This window comes from Candoia aspera, chromosome 2 (genome assembly GCF_035149785.1).
Source record: "Candoia aspera isolate rCanAsp1 chromosome 2, rCanAsp1.hap2, whole genome shotgun sequence".
NCBI lineage: Eukaryota > Metazoa > Chordata > Lepidosauria > Squamata > Boidae > Candoia > Candoia aspera.
In genome coordinates, this window is record NC_086154.1 from 148,810,575 (window position 1) to 148,831,289 (window position 20,715).

A 20,715-nucleotide genomic window follows, 5' to 3' on the forward strand; every position below is an offset into this window, starting at 1 on the left:
TGCTTATTGAAGAAGGGGTGGAAGTGGAGAAAGCGCCAGTCTAAGGAAGATGTCCAAGTAATTTAAAATGCCTTTTTGCCTGTCTTTCACTGATTTGCTCTTCCACCAAATATATGCAGTTTAGCTGGAAGGCTTGTGGTGGTGGTGGTGGGGGCTGGGGCTGGGGCTGGGAAAAGATAAGAAAAATAAGAGAAGATTCCTCAGATGAGCAGAAAACCTGTTTCTTATATTTTTGTTACTTTACACAGGAGTGAGTAAAGTATGGGTGGTCTCTTTAACAGAAACTGCTCTTTCCATGATTGCTATTGAAATTTAACACCAAAGTATCATGTCAAGTTTAAACTTCTGGAATTGTTTGGGTTTTTCAGTATAATTTGGAATAGATTTTTTTTTATGGTTGGGATTTTTTAAAATCCTGGCCCTATCTTCTTTTTCAGAGCCCTTGGTTTGCCATTCAAAGACCAAATGCTACCCTCCACCCAAAAACCTGTCCATCTAAGGCCAATCTTATTTTGACGCTTGTCAAAATAATCCACTCTAATCATCTGCTTACCAAGTCATCTTGTATGCCTCCTGAAGAATCTGTATAACGACCAAGTAGCAACAGTAACAACAGACCACGGAACAACAGACTGGTTTAAGATTGGGAAAGGAGTACGGCAGGGCTGTATACTCTCACCCTACCTATTCAACTTGTATGCAGAACACATCATGCGACATGCTGGGCTTGAGGAATCCAAGGCTGGAGTTAAAATCTCTGGAGGAAACATTAACAATCTCAGATATGCAGATGATACCACTTTGATGGCTGACAGCGAAGGGGAACTGAGGAGCCTTATGATGAAGGTGAAAGAAGAAAGTGCAAAAGCTGGCTTGCAGCTAAACCTCAAAAAACCCAAGATTATGGCAACCAGCTTGATTGATAACTGGCAAATAGAGGGAGAAAATGTAGAAGCAGTGAAAGACTTCGTATTTCTAGGTGCGAAGATTACTGCAGATGCTGACTGCAGTCAGGAAATCAGAAGACGCTTAATCCTTGGGAGAAGAGCAATGACAAATCTTGATAAAATAGTTAAGAGCAGAGACATCAGACTAACAACAAAGGTCCGCATAGTTAAAGCAATGGTGTTCCCCGTAGTAACATATGGCTGCGAGAGCTGGACCATAAGGAAGGCTGAGAGAAGGAAGATCGATGCTTTTGAACTGTGGTGTTGGAGGAAAATTCTGAGAGTGCCTTGGACTGCAAGAAGATCAAACCAGTCCATCCTCCAGGAAATAAAGCCAGACTGCTCACTTGAGGGAATGATATTAAAGGCAAAACTGAAATACTTTGGCCACATAATGAGACAGGACACCCTGGAGAAGATGCTGATGCTAGGGAGAGCGGAAGGCAAAAGGAAGAGGGGCCAACCAAGGGCAAGATGGATGGATGATATTCTAGAGGTGACGGACTCATCCCTGGGGGAGCTGGAAGCTCTGGCGTGGGCTGGTCCATGAAGTCACAAAGAGTCGGAAGCGACTAAACGAATAAACAACAACAAAATCATCTGCTCTTCCCTCCTCATGCAAAAGAAATTATTCAGGACATGAGAAAGCTGGCCAGGTCAAGGCCCTGCAGGGAGCCATGCTGGCATCTGAGACACATGCCTGAACCAATTGAGTTGTTATATTCTCTTTTGCTGAAAGGGTGGAGTTCATATAACTCTCTTAAGCAAACATTTAACAGATTTCCAAATAAGCAATTATTAGTGGGTTTTTGTAGTACCTTAAACCAGTATATACTGTAAGTTGAATATATATCACCTTTACAAATTACAAAACAAGCTAAGCCACAAGCAAACACATTTTGACTTTGTATCTTTGATGGAGGTCCTGCTTACAGAATTGGATTAGTGTTCTTCAGTGTGGTGCTTTCAGATGTGATGGACTCAAGCTGCCAGGAATCCAGCCTGCATGGCATAGCTGAGTGGTGCAAGGTAGGAAAGGCTGGGGGCCACTGAACCTAATGAATCTGACCAATAGAAGCTCTGTCATGATGTCAAGAATCCATCAAGATTCTGCATAGAACCAATGATTGGCTATCCATAGAAAAGGCTATTAGAAACCCGCAAAAAGAAGTAATAGGCAGGTGGGGTCCACATATTGTGCTAAACTATTGTTTTTATACCTTACTGATAAACCAGTTATTTGGATTCACATGCAGAGCCACAAACAAGCAGACCATATTATGACCTCATGGAATACCTGAGCCCTATCCAAAGCAGCAACCATCTGATGTTGGGGCAGTCAATTTTGTGCATTTTTTATAGATTGATTATGAGCCATCAAGGCGATGTCAACTCTAAGTGACCACATAGAGAGATTTTCTCCATGCTGATCTGTCCCTAATCTGGTTCTTCAGGTCTTCCAACGGTATACCCAGAGACCCAGTTTCTAGTGGTTAAGGCAGTGGGCTAGAATCCAGTTCTCCTGCCTTAGGCATGAAAGTGGCTGGGTGACCTTGGGCCAGTCCCTCTCGCTCAGCCCAACCCACTTCACAGGGTGGTGGTTGTGAGGAAAATAGGAGGAGGAAGGAGTATTAGGTATGTTTGCCATCTTGAGTTATTTATAAAAATAATAAAGGGATAGAAAATAAATAAATAAATAATAACTTCAACTTCTGGTACTAGAGGCTTTTCTAAGTAAAGAATATCTTCTAAAGTTATCTTGGCTGTTGACATCTCTACATCTCTACTGTATAATATTTCAGTATACTCCTTCCATCTTTCTTTGATCTTTGAATCAGTATCTGTTCATTGTTGTCTTTTAGTGTACCAATTCAAGGTTGAAACCTCCTGAGTTCAGAGATCTTTTGGAAGACTTTCCTTGTTTTTCTGTGTTGTTTCCATCTTCAGTGTTTTTATAGTTGTTGTTGCAATATTGCTTCTTGTCTCTTCTAACAGCTCTCTGAAACTCTTTAAGTTCCTTCCTGAGATTTTTGTCTTTCATTGCTTTGGCTTCCCTTCTTTTCTTGGCAATTTCCATGGTTTGTTAATTCTGTACATTAGTACTTCCTAAAAGATAAAGCCTGTGTTCCGCATATCCAGCAACCATAATCCCCAGCAACCACAAGGCAAGTTAATATAATCTCATGGTTCGCACATCATGCAAAACCCCAGTCAGGTTTGCTTGGCGTTTGATCTATTCAAAAAGTGTGAGTCCAGATCCTGGCTCATGAACTATGGTTTATGACTCACATGATATGTGAACCAGCCACTATGCCTAGTTCAGCACACCATAAACAAAGACATCATTGCTTAGTATAATATATGAACGTAACATAGGTGATGTGCTTTCAATATTCATTCTAAAAACATGCATATCTATCTATCTGAACGTTTACTGATCATTAATGTTTATTAATAATCTCTGCACAACTTCAAGCTTCTTCCTGAGGGACATTGGATTATTGTCTAGCCAGGAAATGACATCTGAAACCTTCCCCTCGTTTCCCCAATTTCCTGTTTTCTGCCTCCCCCGCCCCTGTCCCCATTGCCATATATACCTCTTGCCACTAAATTGAGGAATAATAATGTATCCCCAAATATTCTTTCCTGAGTTCTAATCCCAATTCAAAAGATTCTAAATAAATTAATTGGTATGACTGAATTAATAATTCTAGTATAGCAAAATAATATCCAGGTCAGTCAATCTGAAGATAAAAGACCCTCAATGATCCAATAAAATAGCAGGAGGATCCCTATAATCTTTTCCATCACCACCTAATCCTTTTGGGATATAGAAGGGTGTTCCTGTTTCTTCCAATCAGTTAACAGTACATTTCTGATCTAACCAATCAACTGTAACAACTTTATTTAATGCCTCCTGGAGCAAAATGTACTATTAATTTTCTATTTCAGGCTGAAGTAGCTATCTACTCTCTCCAATCAGATCGCGGTTATTCCCTAATGGTTTTTCACAAGAAACACTCCGACGTTAATACTGCCCGCTGAGAGATGTGAAATGAGTTCTTTCTAAACCCATCCATTACAAGGCAAGAGACAAGCATTCTTCCAACTAAAACCGGAGCTGATGTATTTTTGCTTTCTTTTCTTGTATTAAAAAAAAACTACAATTCCCAGGATGCCCTAAAGGCATGGGGGGGGTAGCTCCTACCATGAATTCGCATTCTTGTGTGGGCGTGGTTATGACTGGCGCACCACCCGGTGGGCGGGGCCAGGCGTGGAAAGAAGGAGAGAACGAAAGCAAACAAATCAAGCGGTTTAGTTTAGGTTCGTGCTGACGAGCGAATGCTGGGGAGAAGCGAGGCGAAGGTAAATTATGGAGAATTCTCCTCCCCGGGGTGGTAATCGACATGTTAGAAGGATATTTGGGGCAGAGATGGGGAAAGCAATAAAGGTTGGTTATTCAGGATCCGACCCGCTTTGCGGAAGCTGCTTTCTTGGTGAGAATTGCGTAGGTGGTGTCAGGGAGGCCCCCCCGCCAATGAATGAGAACCGAGATATCCCCCTTCTCCCCCAGGAAAAGGAGGCGCGCAGTCTTTGAGTTTAGGGGAGACCGATGCGGGAAGGGTGTAAGAGGAAAGAGGACGAGCTGATGTTCCTCTTATCGTACTAATAAATCCGGGAGAGAAGTTTTTGGGGCATCAGCTTCTTTCCCAACAGGTGTTTGTAGCTTTAAGAGAGAAGTGACTCAGCTGAATTGAACAGGAAAAATAAAGGGGAGGGGGACTTATCTGCCTTGATTCCTCCGATTCACCGGTCCCCGCTTTCTCACCCCTTCTGCTGCCGCGAGGGGTACTGTCCGGAGGAGTTTTGTTCTGGGCTGTCAGTACTTGCTCGGGGATAGCTCCAGCGTCATTTTTTTCCCCCTTTCCCGTTAGGAATAATTTTTGGCAGAGAGGGCTGCATCTGGAAATCTGTTTTGCCTGGGCAAAGCTTTAAAACGGGGAAGTTGTTTAATAATATTCAGTGGAGTCAGGTCAAAGAAAGCTCCTAAAGAAAGTCAAGATTTGGGGCTGAGAAGGCGGTTGCCAGCAAGCCTCATATATCTGAAACAATTCTAAGGAGATAAGATGTACATGTTACAGAAAAACCAGTGGTGGTTTTGAAATTACTCTGACATCTGCTCAAGGTATTTAGGAGAACACAGAAGCAAGGCTGTGCCAAGGATCTTTGTCACCTCAGGCAAAATAACATTTTGCCATCGTATTATTTGCAGACTGAGACTAGCATAACTGTAGAACATGATGGCTCAACTCTCTATATGTTTCCCCCCCCCCCCGACAGAATTTTGTGCTAATGCATTCAGTGGAACTTCAGGCTGTACAGGATGTGAATGATAGGGGCTGGCAGGGATTTGGATCAGTTGGCAGAATTTTCTCATCTTTACAACCACAAATACTGTGGTTCTAGTTAATTGGATCCATTCTCTCAGATTCAGGGCTTTAAGACATGCCAAAATCCTCTGTTGGGGATTCCTGGCCCCATCCCAGAGACTTTGCTACTTCTTGTCCCTGCAAAGTTGGAGATCCTCTTGTTGTGTCTTAAGGAAGCATAACTTTGGAAAAAGTTGGGAATGGTGAGCATTGGGACAGTGACTTTCTAACACAAATGCAGTCTGCATTATGTCAGCCCCAGCTGCAGACCCAGAATGCCCTGCCTGGATGAAGTGATTCAGCCTTCATATCTGTACCTCTCTGATCACTGACCCAACAGTTTCTGCCTTTATTTCGCTGCATACATTACTGTGTGCCTCAACGTACTCACTGTCTCATCCCCCTTCTCTGATTAGGTTGAAGGTCTCCATGTGGATGCATCAGAGGCGCCTATGGATCTGAGGTTAAGCGGAGCATGACCCCTGCTGAGTGAACACAGCTCCCATGATGCTGGAGCAAGAAGAGCCCTAATGGAATGAGCCCACAGCATGCCTTTGCCAGCCTTCTGCACCATGTCTGGGACACACATTCTCTTCCTCCTCTTCCTCAATCTTTTTGTAGCTGGCTGGACACAGGGAGCAACAGACAGCGCCCCTTATCTGAATGTTGGGGATGGAACAGTTCTGGAGTTCAGCTTCCCAGAGCATAGCCAGGGTGTTTTGTTGGTTGCATGCCGCTATGCCGGGCCAGGTGCCTGGCTGAGCGTATCCTCCCTGGAGCCTACGGTGGTAGCCATAGAGAATGTCAGTGCCTCCTGGGGAGGGGGCTTCATGGTTCAATTCCAGTCCGGCTTGGCCGGTCTGGCCCCGTTGCAGCTGAGGCTGTTGGAACAGAATCACCTCATTGAGGAACGGGCTGATTTCCAGATCCGGGTTGACAATTCTGAACTGGAGCCAGCAGTACAGATGGGTCTGGGCCACTTCTCAGAGAACCCTGTCCTCTACGCCCTCCTGCCTCTTATCTTCCTCAATAAGTGTGCATTTGGCTGCAAGGTGGAGGTGGAGGTTCTCCGAAGCCTGGTTCACCAGCCTCATCCTGTCATGCTGGGTATCCTAGGCCAATTTGTTGTCATGCCCCTTTATGGCTACCTCATGTCCTTGGCCTTCTCTTTGCCGAAGGCCCTGGCCCTGGGCCTAGTGATTTCTTGCTCCTCCCCTGGTGGTGGGGGTGGCTACCTCTATAGCCTTCTGCTGGGTGGAGATGTCACTGTGGCCATCACCATGACTCTCCTATCCACAATAGCAGCCACTGGGCTCATGCCCCTCTCCTCTACCTTCTATGGCTGGCTGTTGGGGGCGCACGAGACCCTGCACGTGCCCTTCCTCAAGATCTTCATCACTCTCCTCTTCATCGCAGTGCCCATCTCTGCCGGCATGCTGATCAAGTGCAAGCTGCCCCGAGTCTCCCGCCTCCTCCTCCTCCTCATCAAACCTTTCAGCTTCACCCTCATCGTCGGAGGCCTCTTCATGGCTTACCATATGGGAGCCTTTATCCTAACCAGTGTGCGGCCCCCCATCATCCTGGCTGGCGTTACTGTGCCCATCTTTGGCTTGCTGCTGGGCTACCTGCTGGCTTGGTGCTTAGGACTGCCAGGGCCACAGCGTCGGACGGTTAGTATTGAGGTTGGGGTACAGAATAGCCTGTTGGCCTTGGCTGTGCTGCAGCTCTCCTTCCAGAGGGCCCAGGCTGACTTTGCTTCTCAGGCTCCCTTCATTGTGGCCCTGAGCAGCACATCTGAGATGTTGCTGCTTGTCTTGGGAAACTTGGCCTACAACAAGCTCTGCTCAACTGGATCTTGAGGCCCCTGGGAAAGTGGAGGCAGATACCAAAGATTTGACTCTGGGTGTGGCCTGATCAGAGATGGATACCAGAAGCCTTAGGAGCTGGATGTGTGAGGCACCCTCTTGGTAGGGGTGTGGCTGACCAAGACCTCAGCCTGAAGCCCACGATGGAGTGCTCAGATACCAAGGGGCCCTTTGCAGTGACACATCCCACAGGCTGCTGTGTGTGGGGAACCTGCATTGCCTGGACTTCTGTGTTCTTTTTAAATTCAACTTGTTTTTCTATATGGCAAGAGGTACCTCTGGAGCTTAAAACTTGAGTTGCACAGACCGGGCGGTAAAATGGGGATGAAACTGTCCTATTTTGCCTCACCCACTCAGCGGGATACAGGGTTTGAATAAAAAGCAACTGAAGATAATCTATTCTGTCTGTCTTTTTGAAAAATAAAACACAGCAATTTCACTGCTTGAGGAGATGGAGATGCAGAGCTTAGTGGGATAATGTTCAAAGCAGGGGTAGCTAGGAGGAAACATTTTTACACCCTCAGTGATTAAGCAGCTGCCTTGAGAGCATGCCTGGAGGGGAAGTAAAAATGTAACAAAAACAAATGCTCAAGTAAGATTGGAGTTGGATGTGAAGTTTCCTTTGGAGAATTGAAAATAGCAGGAAGAAACACTTGTCTGTTCTATATTAATATGTACAAACACACAGCCTTGCGTTAGTTTAACAACTAAGACATTTGTTCTTGCCTGAGATCAGGCAATCATGCATTTGCTAGTCTTTAGAGAGCCACAAGGCCTGTTTTGGTTATGCTGTAAAGGGTTGAGTGGGTTTCTTCCCTCTGGAATTTTTGAAAGGTTCTTGCTGTGGGGTGAGGAACCCGTGGCCTGCTAGAAATTCTGGGATTACAACTGCCTTCTTGACTATACTTCCTAGGAAAGATGGAAGTTAGAGCCTAGTCACATGGTATAGAGGCTTTTTCTCATGCTAAGTCTGGAGCAGAGCTGTGGTCCTTCTGGAGAGGGCGAATATTCAGTTCTGCTCCAGCTTCTGCAGATCCAGAAGTCATTCTGGATTTGTCATTCATAGTAGTATTGCTGCTGAAAGTGTAGCAAGTATGGATAGAAGCAAGGAGTTGGATTGCTCCAACCTGCTTTTCATGACTTCCTGGTGAGTGGTGGTATGTTGTCATCATGTGACAGCACTGGGAGGATTGGGACTTGTGTTTTCAATGCACTCACCCATCTGCTGGTCCAGAGAAAAAGCACAGCATGTTCTGAGGGCAAAGCTGCTTATGAACTGCAGTTGGATGTTCAGTCAACAGTGTAGGGAGGGAGGGGTTGGCATCTGGCCTGAAGCTAGCAAGGAACATTAGCTTTCCTGTTACTTTATCTTCTCTCTTGTCCATCATCTTAAAGCCAAGCCATTCTTTCAACAAGAGCCTGGGTTCCTGATGGCTGTGTTTTAAGATACCACTTTCCTTTCATGCCCACATGGCAGTATAAGATTATCATTAATATTTGGGAAAGTATACTGTAAATTGGGCTTGCACATCACTCTAAGCCTAGGGCTACCCTTTCTGGGCTGCAGAATCCCAGATGACTCCTAGATGGCAGCAAAGAGATACCGAAAACGCTAAATCTTTGCTTCCATCTAGTAGTCATCCAGATTTTTGCAACCCAATCTGGTAGTCTTAGCAAAATTATAATGTGGTTGGTTTGAATTTGGTTTAGTGTGTTATGTAAACTGAGACATTATGTCTTGTAAACAATGCTTTATTGCTTAAGAAAGTTAAAAGCAACCAATTGTAGTTTATTCAACACACGTGTTCAACCAGTCTTTGGCTTAATATGTTAGGTGACCATTGGGAAGTTGTCTTGTTTAGTTAACTGAAAACATCTTTAAGTGGGAAGAGGTTATTTCTGTTCCTTCAATACTCAAAAATTATTCATAGTGCATTACTTTTTTTTTCTGTGCCACTTGTTAGGGAAGCAAGCTGAAGACCTTATGATCTCCAATCTCTCATAATTCTTGCTTGGGATTCAATCCAGTTGAAACTCAGTGGGAGTTCTTTCCTAAGGAAGAGGAGTGAGAGGAAGAGACCCAGATGTAAAGTGATTGTTATTGAACTTGACTTTTGGAGGTCTGGGTTCAAATACTCATTAGGATATGTGTTGTAAGCTATTGGCCTTCTCTACTTCTCTACTTCTGTTATAAGAATATGATGGACAGGGAAAGATACCCATGGATCTCCCCCCAGAACTCTTTGAAGGAAAGGTGGAACAGTACAAGCAAACAATCTTAAATAAGTGAGGATTAAATGTACTGTATTTCTGCATCCTTACACTTTGCACTAGCAGGAGATCAGTGTCTGCTATTCTGAACTCTTTCCAGAAAGTAAGCCTCAGTCGACTCTGAGGCACTGATTTGCTGGGTATGTGTAGAGGGAAGTGGAGATAGCAAAAAACTTAAATGAAATGGTAAAAGAGACAGTAAGTAAAATCTCAGCCCTGGGAAGGAAAGAAGCATGAAAAAGCAAAATAACCCCACTTTGATTCTGCATGGGATAAAAGAGAATGGAGGGAAACTGGCAGGCCTTCAAGATTCTGTTATCATAGCCTACAATAGAGTTCCAATAGTCCCTGCGGGGTTTGATTCCTGACTGGAGCTACCTTGAAGGGCTGTCAGTGTGATATTGTGCATCACAAAAACTAGGGGGACTGAAGAAAATAAAAAGAGTGATATCCTCTATGCATTCAGGGATGTGCTCCAGTGTGATGGCAGCCATTGGCAAGAATTGGGAGGCATAATGACCAGGGGCGGGAGGAGGAAGAGGTCTGCAATCAACCAGTAGGCTGTCCAAGAGGGCAGTGGATGAGAAGTAGGATTACCAATCCAAAAAATGTGCCTGGCATCTGTCCTAATTGCCATCAAGTTCCCACCTCCTTTGATCCTTTGCTGGGCATTCCCATCTGGATTGGCTTGCAAATCCCCATTACTTAGTTGTGTGTCTATATTGGGAGATTATTTTCGATTTGAGATACAACTTCAGTTGTGGCTGGATGTCCCAGAACAGCCCAGGTCTAGCCCTTTCCTGGGATCGGTACATCCATGTGGCCAACGCCCTGTTCTGAGGTGGTGCATCAGGTGGCAGAGCTGGAATAATATTCCCCTTATGGCTTTCCCTCTTACTCAGGAGACTGTAGCCAGTCATTATAGGCTTCATTGTTCAGGGATGGTAGTCGCAAAGGACATGATTGTGTAGAAACAGCTTTAGCGATACCAACCCAGGGAGTAACTGCTTATATGTTTTCTAAACGGGAACAGTTGCCTAAGTATCAAAATGCAGCATGCCTGAAACACAGTTACCGGGCAAGTAAGTATGAGGTAAACATTTGAAGTTTTCTATTTCCTCCCCTTGGCCTAATATTTTAACCTGTGAGGAGCAATTATAACTGGCAAGTATTCACTGCACCCTTCTCCATGTTTTGGCCAGGGTGGAATTAGTAAGATAAATAAATATTTGACGCTTTTTGATAGAGGCAGTGCTTACTAAATTCACAGATAGTTTCATAATGATTTTGGTTTGCCTGAAGTTACTGTGCATGGTTCCATACAGTCGTTATTTTTGCATGGAGAAAAAAAAAACAGGATTTGAGGTGGGGAGTAGGCAACTGGTTCAGCCTGGCCCAAAAGAGTTTTTCCAGATGGCTCCCAATCCATCCTCCGATCTCAAGGACACCATGTCTCTCAGTTACTTTCCTCTCTGCTAACCACAGCTAAGAGGCCTTTTCTACTGAATATATGGATAATAATGGCTCTGTCAGAGTTATCTCACTAGGTCATTCTGCAAGCACTCCAGTTACCTCTTTGCCCACTTCACACAAACATTAGAATCAGCTGGGTCACTTTAGGCTACAGATGATAAGATTGGCTATAGATACAGATTTTATTTGTTTATTTTCTGTCCCACCTTTATTATTTTTATAAATAACTCAAGGTGGTGAACATACCTCCTCCTATTTTCCCCACAACAACAACCCTGTGAGGTGAGTTGGGCTGAGAGAGAGGGACTGGCCCAAGGTCACTACGTAACTTCTTTACTGTATTTAATACATCTACATGTGACACCCAGGGCAGTTTACAATTGTAAAGTCTGGTCCCTGATGGAAGGATGCCAGCATGGAGTCTCCTCATGTACACCACTCCTTGAATCTTAAACAAGAAAATCCTAATTCATCCTGACAGTGTCCCTCTCCCCGCCTCCCCCTCCTCCTCCTCACAACCGTTTTTTTCCCCCCAGAGATATACTAAGGGTTGGATTTTTTGCCATTATTGGTTATAAAAACTAGGTGGGGGGAGAAACTTTTTAAAAAATATGTGCACTTTCCACTTGCAAATGGAGTAGTACAGATTCTTCTTACTGTGGTGCAGAAGTGGGGCTTCCTGTGCAAGAAATGTAATTGGCAGAAGATTTTGCTGCAAGATTATCACTGAGCCTTAGAGTATATCTGTTGTTAGTAATTTTGCACCAGTTGCTTTTTATTTCTGGGTGGACTTTTCTCTAAAAAGCTTGAAGCATGGCTACTTGAAAGACAGCTATTCCCCCCGAATATCCCCTTGAATGGTCTATTCAACATCTATAATCTCATTCTAGATAGCCTCAAAAATGCTTCCCTGGAAAACCCACCAATCCCAGTCCTACATCCTGCCAAGTATTGGATGGACACACACTTATCCTTTCTGGGATCCATTTGGTGCTACTTGAGGTTAATTATGGAAAGTTGTTTCATTTGGGTTACTATCAGCTTTCTGCTATTTGGGGTCTACATTTTGATTTTGTTAGCTTTCTAAGATAGCATTATGCTTGTTCACTTTGTTACTATGTCAGGGGGGAGGGGATTTAGATTGTATTTTATACAGAAAGATGGGACATGTTTTCAAAACAAATAAAATGGATATGCAGCTTAAGGCTTGGAACCATGTAGCTGGAAAGTGAGCAAGGTTCTGCTGAAGTCTTAGTGCTACTCACATATTGGGAATAAAAAATTAAAGCAAAAGAGGGAAATTTTTGGCCTGCTGAGCAGATACAGCCTGCAACCCTATTTCATCTGGGTCCACACGTTCTTGGATAGAAACTGCCTAGCTGCGTATTTTGTTCTCTTAATAGAGATACCTTTGAAAATGCAACTCCACAGGCTGTTAGGCACTCGTCTGTATTTTCAAAGTTCTTCCTTTCTAGGGCTTGTCTAAAGCATCCTCAAGCCACCAAGCCATCAGTAAGGCCAATAAGGGCCCTCTCTCCCTCCACTCCATGGGCTAGTGGCTCTTGATTGAAAAATACGGTTCTGCATCCATGGCCTGAGTCTTTTGCATAACCATGAATGATGAAGCTTCAGTTATAAATGAGTAAACAACTTGGAGGCCCTTACTGGAATGAACCCTATAAGGGAGCAGCTCAGCATATCTGGGTGAAATACTGTCCCCCGATACTTCATGGTTGGTGATATCTGTTTATGTGGATGGGAAAATCCAAACAGTTCTAGAGTTCTTGGTTGTTTTCCTAAGACTGTCTACAGCTAGCCTAATCTTCCTTGTTTCTCCTTCATCCCCAGCCTGCTGTTATATTAGCAAAGGACCTTTCCCTAAAAGTCACATTGGGAGTTCTTCCCCCCACACAACAACAACAACAAAAAAGGTAATACAGAAATATTCCCAGTAGGTACAAATGCATTTTGTGCAACCAAGTTGCATAAGTAAATTTGCAAGAATCTAACCCGTTTTCTGGAGAGGAAAATGTAGTAATCAGGAAATTGTTCGTTTTGTGACTTTTCTTTCTGCATCCCTTTAGAATGGTACTGCCAGGAGAATTGAAAAATATTATCTTTTAAATAACATATTGCCATTTCCTCTCCCTGTCTGGTGGTCCTTCCCTTCCACAGTCTGCAACTAATTTTTGCCCCAGAGCAAGTAGGAAGAAGCAGACTAATGGGCCAGAGTTTCCAGCTTGTAATTCTTCTTCAAACAGGTTGATTTGGGACCCATTTCTCTGATTATTTTCAGGAATTAAAGTTATTTGTCCCTGAGAGGCAGGCTTGTTTCCTGCTGAAAGTTCATAGATTGAAGCTACGTGCAAATATACATAAGGAAAGCAATGAGCCTCAGTGAAAATGTATGCCATGTTCCAGAGAAACAGGTTCTGCCTATGTGTCTTAGAAGCCAAGTGTATATTTGCTGGGCTGATTGGCTGGAACCAGTGCCAGCGCAACAACTGTTTAGCAGGAAGACGGTGAATACAGGAACATATTCCATTTAACAAATTATACCTAAAGTGGTATGAAAATTAAAATAGTGCACTTGAAACATAGGAAGTGCAAGACAGAAAAATGAATTTAAAAAGCATGATTAAATAATAATAGTATTAACGATTTATTTAATTTAAAATTTTAATTTTAGTTTAATTCAAATTTTTAATTTACAATTTAACAATGCCTTTAATATTATTAACCAACAACATCTGCCTATCCCAGGTCCTTGGGAAAGACTCGATAGGTGGACAAAAATGCCAAATCCAGTCAAAACACCTGTCTGACTATGCAACCAACCATAATATAATTTATTAAACTTGTATGCCGCCCAACTCTCAGTGATTCTGGGCAACTCACAACCATCAAAGAAATCATAATAACATCAATAAAAGATAAAAGATAAAAATGGCAAGTGCGTGAAGTGAGGATTTTCCCTCTCCTTCGCCAAAGGCCTAGATGAAGAGCCAGCTCTTCATAGCTCTTCTAAACAACAGCTGAGTGGGGGCCATCCAGATCTCGGGGAATCTTGTTCCAGAGGGCAGGCTCTGCTACAGAGAAGGAGTGCTTCCAGGGCCCCGATAGATGACGGTTTTTAGTCAAAGGAACCCAGAATGTGCCAACCCTGCTGGATCAAATTGGCCGGCAGATGTTATGGGAGACCGGTGGTCCCTCAAGTAACCAAGCCCTATGCCATGTGGGGCTTTAAAGGTAACAGTCAGCACTTTAATCTCCAAACTGGATGTATTGATCTCCCTAAGACTGGAAAACAACTAAAAGTATGTGCAGAAAAATAAATTGATGCCTGCCAAATGCATTCCAAGGGAGGCTGGAAATTGATCTTCCACGGGGGAACAAAAAAAGTTAGTCCTATTTCAGACATCTACCTGAATACAGTGTAGGGGAAAAGACAGTCAGCGCATACTGCAGTTGATTTTCACAATGGGACTGAGTTTCTGGAGCAATGCTGTTTTTAATGATCAGCAGGAAACAGTATACACGAATGTTTATCCACAAAAACCTGGCTGTGGGAAAACCAGCATATCAAGAAGGTAGTTTCAGCCTACTCTTCTCTCTAACATGTTAATTTTATGCATGCAGAATCTTTTTATGATATATGGAGCCAACTGTAATTCCATACACCTACCACCTAAAATAGTATAGTCTGAAAAACACTGTTATGGCAGGGTAGATGTGCTCTGGGTCTCCTCTATTAAACAATGCCATTTAAGGGACCCAGGAAGCATGCCTCCTCTGTCATAGTGTGGACTTCAACTCCAAGAATTCTCCAACCAGCATGCTGGCTGAGGAATTCTGGGAGTTGAAGTCCATACTTCCTAAAGTTGCTAAGGTTGAGAAACACTGTGCTAACCTTGCTGGCTCTTCCCTCCAGCACTGGGCCTGGTATCAGGTGAGCCCATTTAGTGTGATGGCTGTTTTGCTGGGTTTTTTGTTCCATGTACTATACATCAAGCATTCTAATTGTTTTTGTCAGTGCGATGATTTATCATTAGCCACCCAGAGTCATAGATTGATTGGGCAGCCATATAAATCCATATAATAAATAAGTAAATACAAAAAATACTACTTGAGTTACCTGCCATGTTAAGATCAACTGTAACATATGGTGATTGTTTCAGTTTGTAAGATAAGACTGAATATCCCCTGTCCAAATAAAGTACTGAAGCATGCAGTAGTTAACTCCGAGCCAGTTTCATGCAGCTCTGCTGTAAATTCTAGGTGTGATGGATTTTTGCTTTATGCCAACAGTTAAGCTCTCTTTTAAAGTTGTGAGGGAGGCAAGGAAAAATATTTGCTGCAAAAAAAAAATTGTGTAATGGAACATAAGGCCAACTTAATTCCTTAAGCACACAGTTGGCCAGTTTTTCAGGTACAGTCGGTGTGATTAGTCTAATTTGTCACTTCTTGTGCCACTGACTTTTAAAGAGAATTTAACAGGCTCATTGTAGAGGTAAGAGGGAGGTTGCTTATTATACAGGAGAGAGATTAAATCATATCTTTGGTCCGTCTGATTCTTAGCCTGTAATAATATGACTACTACCTCTTAAAGGACGGACTTGCATAATTATACTGTACACAAATTAGGATAGAATTACAGCTACCTAAACATCTGGTTTAATGTTTTCACAAGTTTATAATTTAAAATCTTCCCTTTCTGGTTTCCTATAAACAGGAGCAAAATACCTCTCACTGTACTGGACATTGTATGTGTTTGCATACTGGGGAAATAAGGATCTGAATATTCAGGAAAGAAAAAAAATGTTTCTCTTGTGCTTTGCATACAATGGTCTTCCTAGTACCCTCTAGATGTGTTCCCCTATAGACAGCATTGGCTGATAGATAACAGGAATGGTAAACCAACACATATGTATGGCATCAGATTAGACAAGAATGAGATTGATAGACACCACCACCCTCCCCACACAGCTTTAGAATCTCAGGAATAGTAGGCAGGCTTATCCACCATTTCCCCAAATTGCTCCTGTTTCAAGTCAGCTGTAGAGCCAGGCTGGTGTAGTGGTTAAGGCATCAGGCTAGAAACTGGGAGACCGGGAGTTCTAGTCCCACCTTAGGCACAAAGCCAGCTGGGTGACCTTGGGCCAGTCACTCTCCCTCAGCCCTAGGAAGAAGGCAATGGCAAAACCACTTCTGAAAAACCTGCCAAGAAAACTGCAGGGACTTGTCCAGGCAGTCTCTGAAAATCGGATACAATTGAACGGATTAAAAAAAAAAATCAGCTGCACTAGTATGAGAGAAAGCAAAGAGGATTAGTTGAGAACTAAATTTACATCTGGCCATAGCAGAGACTGGAGTGGAGGAACATGTTTTGTTCTTTTCTTAACACTGCCTTTTCTATTATAACTTTGAAACAGGAATTTTTATTTCTCTTCAGACCCCTCACAAAAAATGCATCACAATCGTTTTCCAAGATGCCCAGGATATGCATGTACTGAACAGGGCAAATGTACACAATTCTTATCAGGTATGGGCCAGTCACTCCAGGTCTCCCCTGGGGAAAGGCCACAGCTCAGTGGACATTGAATCAGGATATTCAGTTCCCAGCATCTGTGATAATGCTGAGGCAGCACCCAGTTTGCAGCCCTGGGGAGCCCTGACCTGTCATGCAATTGACCACTGATGGGCAACTTTGAGCTAAATTAACCAATAACTTAATTTGCATTAAACCAGTTTTCTGAATTGTTAGGACAGTATTCAAGAGGGGCTGGCAATTCTGATGAGAGGTAACTGGGTCCACCTCATGTTTAGCTATGCTTAGTTTGGCTTAGCATGTACTATGAATCCAGCCCCCATGGTGGTAAACCATGGTTTATGATGGGGTGATGCCAGTCTAGTCATTGGTGGCAGTATATTTCAGTATGTTCAGTGTGTGGCACTGGGTTTCAGTGTAAACCCAGTGTCACTCCTACTGTTTGGGCACAAAACAAAAAAGAATCCTTCCTATTTTCTTTCCTCTTTTTGAACAAGCAAACTGCATTCCATTTAACAGATAAAACATCCAATGGTTTCTTCCGTCCAGAGCACAAGGTGATTATGGGGCAATTGCGTGTCAGAACTAAGGGACATCCTGTAGAACAAACACTTAAGATCCATAGACAGACTGGTTTCACTCATTGCACAAATAAGCGAACATTGGCAGTATTCATGTGTTATCCTAAGCCACAGCCAAACAAACCATGTTAAAGCCACCAAACAAATTATACATAAGTATCATTAGTTTTCTCCATGCTCTCTCCCTCTGAGTGGGGCGCAGAGGCAAAAAGTCGGTGATGAACACAAAAGAAGGGTGTAAACTAATACGAGGGCAAGGTTAATCTATCCTGACAAGGCATCTGGAATGTAATCCTCTCAGCAGACCTGTGTGCTCATATATGCCTTGGGTGGTGACTCTGTAGGTGGGGAAATTTCCATGAGATAAGATCAGGTTGAGTAATTACTTCCACTTTACAAAAGATATGACACCCTCTGCTGTGTAATGAGAGAGGTATAAGCTTTAGCTCTAGAAAATTATTCTGCAACGTCAGGGAAGTTAAAACCTAGTTAAAACCTGCCGTATAAACCTATCCCATTTCAAGACAGGATGCAGTGGAGCTCACAAAATGGCTTTCTCTCTGGCCTAATTAGAACCTAGTATCTTAATACCACAAACATTTCCTAATAAATGATGCAAAAAACAAAACATAAAACAGGGGATGCGCCTGCAGATATTTAGCAATCCCACTCTGAACTGTTTATTGAAATATTACCATGGGATCCGATATGGTCTGTGTGCTGTTGCTTCTCAATTTACTCTGGCTAAACATTGGTAGGTTCATACCAAGTTCATTATGATGAAACTTTATTGATGGCTAAAGATTATAATCTGGCATGCTAAATTGAAAAAAGGTGGTGGTTTGGAGTAAACTTTTTCCAGCAGTAAAAACTAGTGTTCTTCACCTTCTGTTTTCTTTTCAAACATCTGTGGCCATATCCTTGGGGACATGGCTAATTGCACTAATAGGAATTCAGCTGAGCCTGTCCCAACCACCTCCTCCTTATTTAATCCATATGATAATCAGCTTGGTGGAGCAATAGAAAGAAGGAGCTCCGGTTGGTGAGATGTGAGTTCACTTATTAAGCCTGGTCCCTTGAGAGACCAACTAGCTGGAAAAAATAATTGTGTGAGATCCTCTTAGAAGAATATTTACTAGAAATTGAGATGGGATTTATGCCAATTCCTTTGTTGACATAGCTGCTTATTTATATATTGCTGTAGTCTTCTCAGAAAGGAAAAGAAGATGCTGCCAGCTAAACATTTCCTGGCTTATGAGATCATACTATCAGCAGCAATTGGAATATCCAGTGTGAAAAGCACTTGAGAGCATATAAAAATCACACCCAGCTACAGTGATCAGCCTCCAGCTGTATGTGTTCCAGGCAATGCTAACAAGCATTGTGGCAGAATATTACGTAGCAGGAGATGTCCCTGGTAGAAAGTCATCTGGGGCAACACTTAAGTACGCTTTTTGAAGCCTATCCAGCAACTGTATAGGACAGTAGTTGGCAACATTTGGGGCCAGATAGCACATTTGGAATTTTGAGAGCATGTTGTAGGTACTCTCACAAAATGGCTGCCATGGTGCCCATGCCTATCCTCTCACAAAATTCTCATTTACCAGAAAACAAAGAGCTTGTTCCATGACACCCTCTCTTACCTCCTTGGATGCCCTCTGCTACCCTAGATTATCTTTTTCTTTTTCTGGGCAGGTGGGCACACTTGGGAATGAGGTTTAGGCTGGCACCAGCCATCATATTGTGATGCTCATTTAATCTGCATACCACTATTCCTCCCTCAAGGTGATGCTAGAAGATGGCACTTTGGAGCATGCTCCCTTCCCATGCATTTCTAATTAAACAATTTAACAAAATAAAGATAAAATCAGCTGGGCAGAAATCCTGTTGGATACAGGTTGCCTATAGGAGGCTTAGGGATGATTGGAGGACAGCCCCTCACACATCTCTTCCTTTCAAGATTGCCTCCATCTCTGATACTTTACAATAAAGACTCTATTGTGATTCTTAGAGCTCCATTTTTCTCATTCAGCAAGATCCAGCTTCATCTGGCCTCAGGAAACAGGTTGCTCATTCCTTTTAGGGCAAAGAGCTCCTATACTTTCTGCTCAGTTTGGTTTTGAGGAGAAACCTCTGAGGACACACAATAGGCAGTAAGGGTGATGTCTTGGAAGATGAGGCTGTCAGGGGAATGGGGTCAATGAAGCCTCCCTGGATGATACCTATAGGGCTGGTTAGGCAAGCATGGAAGGGCTGTGATGGACTGGTCTCATGGGTGACAAGGGAGATGGGTGAGAGGACTAACCATGGCACTTGGCCTATGCCATAATCTCCTGATTATTTCTGTTGAGACCCTGTGTAGAGGAATTAGCCACCCTCCATACTTCTTGGTAAATATAATCGCTTTAAGAAGGAGGTAGGGGTTTCTCTTCATCCAGATTTTTTTTACAACAAAAATGTATAATATGTATTTTTTTTTAAATGACTTTAATTTCAGCTACCTTGAGTAGCAAAAGTATGGAAAGGCAAGACCCAAACTGAAATAAAGCATACCTATCTACCTTGGATTCAGAGTATCTATATAAAGTTTGAACTGTTTCACCATGTCAAAGTTCCTCTTCTGGGGCTGATGCATATAACTGGGAGAAGACAAATGATCCCTGTTGCCTGTCTTTGCTGTGACTAAGTGGATAGAGAGCTTTTTTTTTTTAGCGTGGCAATAAATATTGTGTACCTGTAAAAAAAACTGTGCATTCAAATGTTAACTGGAGCCATATTTGTTACTTCAGCTCCTTCTCCTTTGGATGTTGCTGCTGTCAGTGTATAGCTGTAAGTCCTCATCCTTCCTTTGGCAGGGAAGAAAAGATTGTTTCCATTCACAGCAGATTTTGAATCCTTGCCTCCAAAATGGAAGATTGGCTTTTCTGGACCAGCTGGAGGTTCTGTGGCTTTTCCTTTTTGAGTACAGTATGTCATGATAGAAGCTAACTCATAGCATCAGGCTTTATTCACTGGTATTTTTAATGGCTCCTTGTGTATAGGTGGGGGAGTATTGTTATGCATGTAATGGAATAAGAAGCTGTTCCATTGAGGGGGATAATCTGGCTTTCTAGGACTGGAAGGCAACGTTGCATGGATGCTGCAGTGTGATCGTACTGTTTCTCCATTATGTGTTATTCAAAATTGTGTGTTTTCATCCTCCTGTCCTTGGCTTAATGAATATAGGAGCTGTTGGCTGTCTTAATGTAGCCATTGTATTTCTCTCTACATGGTTATAAATTGTATATAAAAGAGCATGACCCATTGAATTACAATATTACACAATAAGGGGAAAGAAACTTAGCTATATTTAAGTGGCACTGAAGTCAGTGCAGCATAAATGATTTTGTTCTATTAATGTAACTGAAGCTATAGTAGATCTAACTTTCTGTGAACTGGGTAGGGCTACATAGGATATTTTGTTCCATCAAGGTAAAATGGAATGTCCTTCTTACTGTGGGGAATCTGGAAAATCAAAAGTAGCTCAAATTACTAATAGCAAGGAACAATCTCAACCAGGGTTCCGTGGAACCCTAGGGTTCAGTGAGAGGTCACTGGGGG

General features: G+C 42.9%; 1 protein-coding gene across 4 annotated transcripts; it reads left to right on the forward strand.

The window, feature by feature from the left end:
- The first annotated feature begins 1,547 nt into the window (after positions 1 to 1,547).
- Positions 1,548 to 7,637, forward strand: SLC10A3 (solute carrier family 10 member 3). Of its 4 annotated transcripts, none has more exons than XM_063294182.1 (3): positions 1,548 to 1,976; positions 5,443 to 5,580; positions 5,794 to 7,637. In XM_063294182.1, exon 3 carries the CDS (start codon positions 5,926 to 5,928, stop codon positions 7,234 to 7,236), a length of 1,311 nt encoding a protein of 436 aa, XP_063150252.1. In that variant the 5' UTR covers positions 1,548 to 1,976; positions 5,443 to 5,580; positions 5,794 to 5,925; the 3' UTR covers positions 7,237 to 7,637. The 4 variants fall into 4 exon arrangements, with proteins under 4 accessions (XP_063150252.1, XP_063150253.1, XP_063150251.1 ...); XM_063294181.1 differs by lacking the exon at positions 1,548 to 1,976 and adding an exon at positions 4,091 to 4,313; XM_063294183.1 differs by lacking the exon at positions 5,443 to 5,580.
- The last annotated feature ends 13,078 nt before the right edge of the window (positions 7,638 to 20,715 follow it).

What these genes read in the sequence shown, in the direction of transcription:
- SLC10A3 (XM_063294182.1), top strand. Translation starts at nt 5,926, where the DNA reads ATGCCTTTGCCAGCCTTCTGCACCATGTCTGGGACACACATTCTCTTC.